We start from the raw sequence: 11118 nt of genomic DNA on the forward strand, positions 1-11118 counted from the left end.
TCTGTGAGCAGTCACAGGAATGCCTTCCCGCTCCCACGATACGTTAAAAAGGCTGAAGTATTGGAATGAAATTATTTCTGTGAATTATAATTCTTCTAGAAAATTTCTTCTTGCAGGTAAGAACCATAATTCTTTTCGAAAATTTTTGATTCGACGTCAAAATTGTTATTATTTTGGTATATGTTACAAGATAGAATTAAATTTCATTATACTTCTTTTTGAAAATGAGCTGCCATAAACTGTTTTCGATTTGTATGGCTTTCTCGTGAATTATGAGTCTTTATATTCTTTTGACGTAAGTGAAGAAGTAATAAGGAATCTGCAAAAAATGTGCGATTTATCATTATTATTAATATAATTTACTACATTATTTTCTGGAGTAGTTTTACCAAACTGTTCATCACCTCTCCCTCGGATTGTGTACAGGAAAATATTGCATTATGACCAACTATATTTTAAAACTTTAATACACTATAATAAGACTCATTCCAAATTAATTTCTACTTATTACCTTTTGCGCGTCTGAAACGTGAAAGAAGATAGACAATTTTATATTCCATCCACTATATAAATTGTTAATTACAAAAATGAAAATCTTCATTCCATGTCGCTTGAATCATATTGGTTGAGAATTTTGATTTTTATCAATTATGTTGAATGATGTGACCAGCCCCATGACTCGTTAATCTAAATTCTTGCGTTAAAAATCGACGATAAAGTGTCATATATACATAAAATGTTTTATCTAAGGCGTTAAAAGCAAAAGACTGACAAAGTAGCTCAGACATCACATAAACTTACTCCGAAATGCCTGATAGCCCCTTCGGTATGCTTGAAATATGCTTTTTATCCGTACCGACTAATTTCAAACGCTTTCACTTCAAAATTTTAAATTATTTATTGTTTGAAAAATTTTGAAAACTTCACATTTTAAAATTAGTTTATCAATTGATTTTCAAATTGTTTATATTTTAAATATTAGGAAATAAAAACCCAGATAAGTGAATGTACGCATGCATTTACTACTAGTCTTAAGTAATAATTTCAAAAGGATATGTTTGTTATGTAATGTTTCAAAATTTATTATTGTAACAATCGAATTCCTCTAGTAAATCTTATTTCCAACAAGTTTTATATAAATAACTTCTAAATAAGTCTATAATGTTGAAGAATGTGTTTCTATCTATACTATTTTTATGCTTTAAATTCATGGTCGTGGTTATGGTACATCTTCGAGGTTATTAAGTTGGTCATAAATCACGACTAGGTCGATCTGTACCCAATGACAATTTTCAAGTCCCGTATAGGTCGGAAGCGTTTGGTTCACGATTTTCGTGTTACTGTGCGATACCAATAAGTGTTTCTTGTATACATAGTGCACATAACGCAATGTGCAAAGCCATTTATTTCCGGCGCCTTGTTCACCGGTAATCTCGATTACTTTCAATCGGCAATATCTTCAACAACACTTGCGCACGAAATTCTAAAAATAAATGAAAAGTCTCTTCTCCCATAACTATTTCATAAAATAAATGTTCCTATTGGTTCCCAGCAAACTTCATTCATTCAAACTAATTTTTTAATTTTAAAATAACTCTAATAATAATTATAATAATAGATTGAAGCTTTATAATCTTCGTTAATTTTAGGTTAGGGTGGTTTTTGATTTAGTATACTATTAAAAACTAAGATTCGTACGGTTCTTTAGGAAAGTTTCTCTTTAAATACGTTAATTGTAGATTTTTAAAGAAAGAAAAAACCAATTTTATTAATAAAACTTCCCGGTAAAAAATTACTAGTTATATCTCAATACCTGTTCAAGTTGTTTTCCAACTCGTCTGATGTATTTTTTATTATTAATAAGCTTCTAGAACAATTTTTACTTCTATATCAATAAATAATATGGTATTCTGATTTAATATTTTAGAAGTATGTTTTTAAATTGATTTCAGTCTGACATAGTCCACCAAAGTGTGTACGAATTGGTGCACAGTGAAGATCGTGAGGAGCTCCAAAGACAACTGATGTGGAATTCTTTTCTGCCAGCAGAGAGTGCAACCCTTCCTCTTCATGATGCACTCTCGCCGCAACACAGCCACCTTCTTGAACGAAGTTTCACGGTGCGGTTCCGCTGTCTTTTGGATAACACATCCGGTTTTTTGGTACGTACTGCCATAATTATTTCCGATTCATATGCGATTCTCAATTTTCTCAAATAAAAACCTGCATAACGTTCACTCTCCACGCATCTGGCATATCCACTGGCGGGCTGGCATGTATTTGCAGTCAGGAAACACTGACTGCGCCCCCTAAGCCATGCTAAGACTATGTTCTCTGCTCCTAAACTCGAAATGAGTGAATATCTTTACAAATATTGTTTATACAGTCCCCGCGAAAAGTTTGGTAACAATTCCGAATTGCAAAAAACAACCGTTTGAAAATTCCATAATACTAGTCAGTGCCTTAAATATTCTTACTCAGGGAAATATCAGGAAAAATTTGAAAATGAAGCTTTGCAGCTCTTCCGAAATTATGTATCTTCATTAGAGCAAAAGTGTTTTAAATACAAAAATTACTGGTAAAATTTTTTAAATATAAAATGGAGTGGATCTGAAATTGCATATGATAATTTCGTATTTTTATCTTCACACAAATTTTCATATTGTTCCAAAACGAGCGTAGCAACAATGAAGACGTATTGGAATACCCATTTTTGGTTTTGCTAAAAATTTGTCGGTACAGACATTGTCTGACAAAATGAGAATTTTCGACTTAAAATTTTCGTTAAAAATTAGTGGTTAGAAAATTTAAAAGCTGCCGTCTTCTTTCTGTTGAAACGTAAATAAAATAACAAATTCAAATTGGCTAGGTTACCGCGAAAATTTATTTTTTGTCTCATGCGTAAACGACGATTAGTATAATGAAGGCGATACAGCAGAAGATTGGATGTGGGACAAACGGTGTCTTTCGTCCACGAAGTAATGCGCCGGTGCATTCAATGCCCTTGCTGTTTCTCCACGCTCGCGAGGACAAAGTGCCGACGTACAAAACAGTAATTAATAATTTCACTGTCGTAAAGGAAAAGAATAAGTCGATAAGAGAAGCGCAGAGAGTGGACGATGGGAAGAAAGAAAGGGAATGAGAGGGAGTTGACTGTAGACTATAAACTGTAGAGAAAGGTTGCAGAACTAAGACTTCCTCCTACCGGGACCTTTTCGCGTGAGATAATTGCTTTTTTCTGTAAACTCCTCGCAAGTACATTAGTTATAAACCGACATGTACTCTCTACAGTCATATATACCCACTTAAAGTCTTCTTTTGTTTTTACTAGAAAGACAACATGGCAATAATAGACACATTTGCAGTCTGCTCTTAGAACCAATCCATTTTCCAGAACCCGCTACTCTTTATTATGATGAGGTTGTTTCTAAGAAAAAGAATCAATTACTTTTCTAGCTGGTCCATTTATAAACATTAAGGTTTTCTTTCAATATTTCCAGATTATATTTCTATGCTTTTGTTTTTTAGCGATTGGACATCAGGGGTCGTGTAAAAGTACTTCATGGACAAAACAGAAAGACAGAAGAACCACCATTAGCACTATTTGCTCTATGCACTCCATTTGGACCACCTTCTTTGTTAGAAGTACCGCAGAAGGAAGTGATGTTTAAGAGCAAACATAAACTAGATCTTTCACTCGTTTCTATGGATCAACGAGGGAAAATGCTTTTAGGTTATTCAGACGCAGAACTAGCAAATCTTGGAGGCTACGATTTAGTACATTACGATGACCTAGCATACGTAGCCAGTGCTCATCAAGAATGTAAGTTCATTTATAAAAATAAGGTTTTAATCATTTGCAGACTTAACTCTCATAATCATTTTACTCTTTGTGTCTAGTATTGAAAACGGGGGCATCGGGGATGATTGCCTATAGATACCAAACAAAAGATGGAGGCTGGCAGTGGTTACAAACCAGTTCAAGACTAGTGTACAAAAATTCCAAACCTGACTTCGTTATAAGCACACATAGACCTTTGATGTAAGTCTGTCATCTTATTGTGTTATTACATTTGTAATTTATTCTTATTTCGCAGTCAAGACTTGAAATATCCTTTCCTTATCTATAAAATTATTTTTTAGGGAGGAGGAAGGTAGAGACCTTCTAGGAAAGCGAACGATGGACTTCAAAGTTAGCTACCTGGATGCAGGACTAACGAACAGTTATTTTTCGGATAGTGATAGCCTAACAGGATCAACAATGACTCCAACAATTCCAACCCAACCAACTCCGCAGCGTGTAAATAGGCGCTACAAAACACAACTTCGGGACTTCCTTTCAACCTGTCGTAACAAACGCACCAAGCTAACGAATCAGTCTTCGGTATCTCCACCAGTGACACCAACAGTCACGTCTGTTGATTACCTGACAGGAGATACAAGTGCTGCAGCTGCTGTTGCTGCAGCTTATAGTAATCTGAATCCAATATATGCAACTCCATATGCCCCAGGTGCTGTTGCTACTGCTACCGATCCTTCTTTAACCACTTACATTGGTCACACCAGCAATTACCATCAAACTCTCTACCCCACGACTGCCTTAGATAACAGGTAAATCCCACCTCTCTCTTCAGAAATCGAAGCATGCGTTCTAAGAATCTAATTTTCATGATCTTTTCTTTCAGGTACCTAACAGCAACGGAGAATCTCTTCCAATACCGACCCCTAGGTTCCTACTACCCTGAGTACCACACCACCACTGCATATAATGGTTTTATAGACGTATCTCTACCAACATACGACAGTCACCAACTAGGGAACAAAACCGAAGAAAAGTTATACTGCCAACAGTTAAGTGACTCGCCAAAATACAGTTACGCAGACACCCGACATCCAGGAAGTGTTGGAAGTTCCCCCTATGCAGCGAGTCCGGCAACAGCTGGTCCAATTCACAGCACAACTGACATAAATGTTATCAGGGCCAGCAGCAGACAATCCTTAGAAGGTGCATCATCTAGCAATTCGGCAGGAAGTTCTCCAGTTTCAGCAGCGAATGGAGTCCTGACTCCAAAAATGGAGGACGTCAAACCTGATATTTATGGCAGTGAAACTCCTCGACAAACTGTATTGATGTGGGGAGCGCCGCCAAATCGCACCTCTCCAAAGAATAATGGCAGTTACAGTCCTCCCACACCTTGCTCTACAAGATCTTCGCATTCTGTGAATGCTCCTGGATCAGCAAACTCTAACAGTGGAGATCCGCTGAAATCTCTGGCCGAAATGAATTCAATTAATGGAGATTGTAAGTGGAAGAGAACCTCGCCCTCGATTCAAACAGCTCCTAGTCCACCCCGGCTTAAAGCTCAACAGCATCAACAACAAGTTCAGCAACCACCTCCACCACAACTGCAATACCCTGTTGTTACGGCTGCGCATTATGGGGCCACTGCTGCTGGATACACCCACGCTCATCCTGGTCATAGTCACGGGGATACGGGCTCCGAGGTATGGCAAGGAGTCCAACATCACCATCACTACCAGTACTATCCCTACCACCATCACCACCCCGCACCACCAAGGCACACGTCCCAGTGAGTGTCACCGTCAACTCACTCAATCTTTATTTGCCGGGTGCCAGTCGAGTCGAACGGTCGGTGACACTTGCAGTTTTCTATTGTTTTTTGTTGTGTTTTTGTCTACGTTTTTTTTTAAATGATGCACAGTTTTGGGGGGATTGAGCTGATGCTGGAAGTTCTGCGCTACAATTATGCAAGTAATTGTTAGAAGTATTTTCTTATAAAAAGGTCTCAAAAAAAGCTAAAAGAAGTATTGTATTAAAGGATTCAGAAAATACCAGGTGTAATCAATGAGTACTCTGATATGCTATACAAGCTGTCCCATCACCTGCACCACCCCTTATACTATGTGGTAATGCACATAAAAATAAAGTCTTCGTGCATAAATTTGTGCGAAGTTTATTTTGAGTGCAAAAAGCAGTAAAGTTGGGCCTAATCAACCAATGAGGAGTAAACTTCGAACTTTAGCGACTTTTTCTGTGCCCCAAGCGTTAAAATAGTAACTGCGTACAAGTCGTCGCTAAAGTTTGCTCCTCATTGGTTGATTAGGTCTAACTTTGAATATTTCTTGTGCCCAAACTAAGCTTCACATAAACTTTTTGCTAGGAAACTTTTTTGTTTATTTTTTGTGTACTACCACATAGTAAAAAGGAGTTGTATACGTGGTGGAACACCCTGTATATTTTCTAGTATAGGGAATGGGGATTTTTCATTTCGTCTTAATATTACTTGAATTATACCCCCCACATAGGACTGATAGAAAACTCTTATTGGCTGTTTTTCCAGCATTTTCCAAACAGAGTGCTTTAGGTTTTTTAAAGCATGAAGCAAGAAATTTGGTCATATCTTGAATTTCATAGTTGATGATCAATCAATCTTTGATTTTGCTTTAAGCAGCCATCATCCGATTTTATTATCATAACCACCGGTCTTTAATTTCTTTGTTGCATCAGAAATTGTTAAAATGCTCTAGACATTTTCAATTGCGAGCAATTCATAATACATTTTTTCAAATTTAACTGAAATCCCTATCGAATACCATAAAATTAGAAAGAACATTATGATGGATCATTTTCAGTCCTAGAAAAGAATTATACAATATACCCATCATACTCTTTTTGATCTACGATCCTTGATCCAAGAATTCTTAAACTCTGATTCGTATAATTGATTCCGTTCGAAGTCGACTGGTACCATTGACGTGTACATTATTGAACACTTACAATTCAAAAGCACTTTTGATTATTGTTTACCTTACAACTTTAAATCTAATCATTTTTTTTAATTTTAATTTTGATTCGCGAACCCACTTCAATAATCTAAATTGAGAAAAAATTGTGTCTTTTATTATAAGGTTTTGAAACTAGGGAATTTGTATATACTTATAGAAAAATCACCCTTCACTGAGGTTGCAAAGAGACGTTAGAAATTAAAAAGAATGAACGTATGAAGAAAGATGAGTGATTCCGTTTGATGGTAGGTGTACTTTTGGTTGCAGCACGTTGCCATCAGCAGGGGGAACGGGTGCAGGGATGGGCTTGGGCATGGGCATGAACATCTCCATACCCATGGAAACGGACACCATCAGCAGCAACAACAACAACAACAACGTCACCTGCATCACCACGATGACCACAACCACCAACAGCAACAACATCAACAACAACGTCTTGTATTACCCAGCCCATCATCATGTGGTGGGGTCGTCGGGATCAATGATGGGTCCGGTTGCCTCACAGATTCAAAACCGGACGCTGGGAGTCCTTTGCTGTCCATCTCTGAGGTGACTAACACCCTACTCAACCAGTAGTTCTTTTATCGTCTCGTCACCGCTCTACGATAGCGATCAAGGTAAGCACAAACTCCCTTCTTCATGAGTTTTAGATGTCTACCTATAGCCCTACTTCAAAAACTACTTCGTAAGCCAAATCAGGATCTAAAATCCGTCTCATGTGCGAAATTAAGACCTCAAATATTTTTTGAATTCTAGGAGTAATATAGCTCCCTCTCTATTCTGAGAAAACTAAATGAAATACTGTTATGGATAAAATCAATTCTTGTTAAATTAAAATAAATGTATGGTTGAATTACCCAATGATTTGTTTGAATTTGTTTAAACTGAGTGCTTGTTAACATTAAATATTCGTGATTTATCCATAGCAGATATGTAAAATAAGAAAATTAGTAAATAAAAGGCATTAAAATATATCAGAAAAATTATTACGTATTCTGAGAAACTAAATTTATTTGAATTAAAAATATATATCTATCAAAGTTTGAAAGTTCGGAATTCAAGAGTTAAGATTATTAAGTTTTTGAATTTTAAACTTTTAGAATTTATATAATAATATGTTTTTAACGTTTGAATTACAAATAAATGATTCAAATTACAGATACTATGTAGTCTGTGTACTATAGATTAAGGCCGTGGTTGCGGGTATCGAAATTTCGCTACGAATAGTAGGATTTTTTCGGTATGTGTAGGCACTTCCATAACTTAAAAATATTTGAATCTCGAATTTTTTTAATTCATACTTCTAATGCTATTATTATTTGAAGTGTCTCGTAACAAAATTCGGGATGAATAGTCAGATATTTTGCATAAACTTGACTAGTCGTCCTACACTTTCAGGACCACTATTCTATCTCCTTGTCGAAATCTTCAATTTTTCCGGGACGACTAGACACAGCCATTAATATATAATTTGAAATATATTTACAATTAAAAAAATTGATCATAACATTTCCGTTTATTTTGAAAGTTTAGCCCTGACATGTGATCATGGGAAAACATAAAAGATCTGAATACTTTCTATAATAACTAAAAAATTTGTTTAAAAGGCTAACAAATTTTCTTTGCAGGTGTCCAGACGGTGTTAATCACTTCGAAACGGAATAGCAATCGCACGCTTGTATCATACAGATAATATCGCTTAAATTATCAGACTTCGTACAATTCTGTAATATACTCATTACATAATACTTCAGCGTGGTACGCGAGTACTTCATATCGATTCATCCATATCGATAAATTACCTATTTAGTCGAGAAAAAATCTTTTTCGTATATTTCTATTACTATTCCGATTTCAATTAACTGTATTCTCCCTAATTAATTTACGAATCGAAAGCCAAAGTGCGATATTTTATGTATCTCCACACAGTTTAATTTAGAGACACGCGCAATTTTTCAATCTATTTTTTTAGGCGACGTAAGAAATTCGGATACCCTTCCAATTTTATTTTTCAAGCTTTATATTCATTAACTTCCAAAAAATCCTAGATTTATAATAGAAATACTAAGAAGAAAACAAATGGAAAAATTCCATCAAACTCAATTTATAACGCTAGCAAAAGTAAATAATCTAAAGATTTAGACTTAGCATAGCCTCTTCAAGCTTAGAAATATTATAGAAAAAAAATTTTTTTTCTAGGATTCGTTGCTTCGAATCTTCTTGAAAAATGTGCGGAATTGCATGCGCTGCTCGCTAATATTATAAATTTGTACAACTTTTTTCACCTGAAGAATTGAAAACAAACTCATATTTTGAATATCCTATTTGTACAATAACCCTTTACCTATGTTAAAACGATTTTTTCATGGATAATACGTATTCTGTGATATGTGTTAGCTAACTTAAAGACAGTAATTATTGGCAATTATCAAAATCACGTCGTTATAATATTTATTATTGGCGTTAAAACAATAACTGTACGAGCAACATATTCACGAAATAAAGAAGAAAAATACGAAAAACTGTATTGTATTAGCGATAACTGAATATTGTGCAATAAATTTATCTTTATTTTTAAATTGTAAAAACAGAAGAAAGATATTATAGATTTTGAATTTAAAAACTGAGTTTTGACAAATCTCTACTTCGTGAATACAAATACAATTTTCCAATTAAGGAAAAGGCTGTTGTATACAATTATATCTGATGCAAGTTTCCTTAGGTGTGTTAAAAGAATTCGCTTGTCACAAAAATTTCGCAGACAACAATCAAAAATTCTTATTTTATCGTAATCTCTGTCACTCTGTGAGATGAAAGCCCTATAATGGGTTAGTCTTAATTCATAAATAGACCATTTTTAATAAAAATGCAACTCACTGGTTAACATTAAATTTTTAAGTGACTTTAAACGATATTTCCTTCGACAATTTTATATAATTCTTTGACAATCAATATCAAAATATCAAAATTAGAAATCTATATCTGAATCAGGATTGAATCAAGCCCCCTCTCCATCTGAAACCCAGTCTTGCCAATATTTTGTTAATAAGTTTGTAATGCTAGTACTTAATTAATTTATGCATTATTTATGTATGATATGCATTAAACTTACAGCGAAGCCGAACGAGCCTTCCAATGCATGATATAAAGAAGGTATCATTTGCAAAGTTAAAATATTTATTTATTTAATAATTTAATTAAATTTATCTTGAGAAAAAGGTGATGAGTGCACAAATTTATGAATCGTTTTATTAAAGATTTTTTCTAAAAGATGTATAGAGGAAAAAATCGAGTTCTTTGGGAATGTACGTAAAGGAATGTTTATAAATATCGTAGAAAATCATTTGGAAAACAGTGTCTTTGCAAGTGAGACTTGTCTTTGTATCTTGAAGTTATGTATGTCTCATAAGTTCGTTTGTTTTCTTGTCAGTTGCATAAGAAAATGTGGTTAACGATAAGCAATCGAGTCTAGTCCATGTACGAAGCGAATTAGTATTTTATAAATATATATATAAATAGTATATATAATTATATATATATATATATTACCATGCGATGCTTAGACTGTGATAAAATGCTCACGTTTCCGTCATCGTTCGAATACAGGTGCATTCTAAGCAGCATTAAGTATATCAAATAAATAATTCTAGATTTAAAAAAAATAAGAACGAGAAGGCATTATATGTAATTTTGAAATATCGGTCTCATCACGTCCTCAAATTTTGCTTCGAAGAAAACGAGATCCTTTTCACAGTTCAAGCACAAAATATGTATATTCACTGTATATGTAATATAGTATGACGGAGAAATGGCTACATTTTTTACTAGCTATTATTCTACCCTATTCTGCATCCACTTCGACTCTATTTACCTCTATGATTTAAGATTAAATTTCACGATACGATTAACGATCATTTAACGACAATAGGAATTTGGACATAAATAAGCTTTAAAATAAAGCTCTGTTAGATAAAAGTTAGTAAAATGTATTGGCTGTACAGAATGGGGAGAATCGTTTTAAAATAGATTCCGTTTAGAGCAAGGACGAGTCTTCAAATATATTCTGTATAAGGAGGGAAAGTGTAGCTCTATCCACTTATCACTCACAAATATTGTATAATTTAATAAAAAATTGTGTAAATATATAAGCATTCTATATGCCGAAGTCAAGAAATACAAGTTTAATACATCTATCATGAAAATAATGTGTTTTGATTCATTTTACATTTAGAATAAGATTATTTCCTTTATAGAGCATGATGAGACATTTAACGAAATTATACCAAACACTATTTTAGTTCAGGATAC

At 34.3% G+C, this 11118-nt stretch overlaps 1 protein-coding gene across 1 annotated transcript in view; it reads left to right on the forward strand.

Moving 5' to 3' along the window:
• The window catches only part of LOC117171002 (aryl hydrocarbon receptor protein 1), a 164924-nt gene extending 157538 nt beyond the window's left edge, over positions 1-7386 (forward strand). The window contains 7 exon segments of the mRNA XM_033358047.1: positions 1953-2162; positions 3529-3823; positions 3901-4042; positions 4144-4611; positions 4686-5591; positions 7075-7218; positions 7221-7386. Of these exon segments, the coding sequence (XP_033213938.1) occupies positions 1953-2162; positions 3529-3823; positions 3901-4042; positions 4144-4611; positions 4686-5591; positions 7075-7218; positions 7221-7386 (2331 nt within the window).
• The last annotated feature ends 3732 nt before the right edge of the window (positions 7387-11118 follow it).

The sequence above is a fragment of the Belonocnema kinseyi genome, chromosome 4 (genome assembly GCF_010883055.1).
Source record: "Belonocnema kinseyi isolate 2016_QV_RU_SX_M_011 chromosome 4, B_treatae_v1, whole genome shotgun sequence".
In the NCBI taxonomy this organism is placed as follows: domain Eukaryota; kingdom Metazoa; phylum Arthropoda; class Insecta; order Hymenoptera; family Cynipidae; genus Belonocnema; species Belonocnema kinseyi.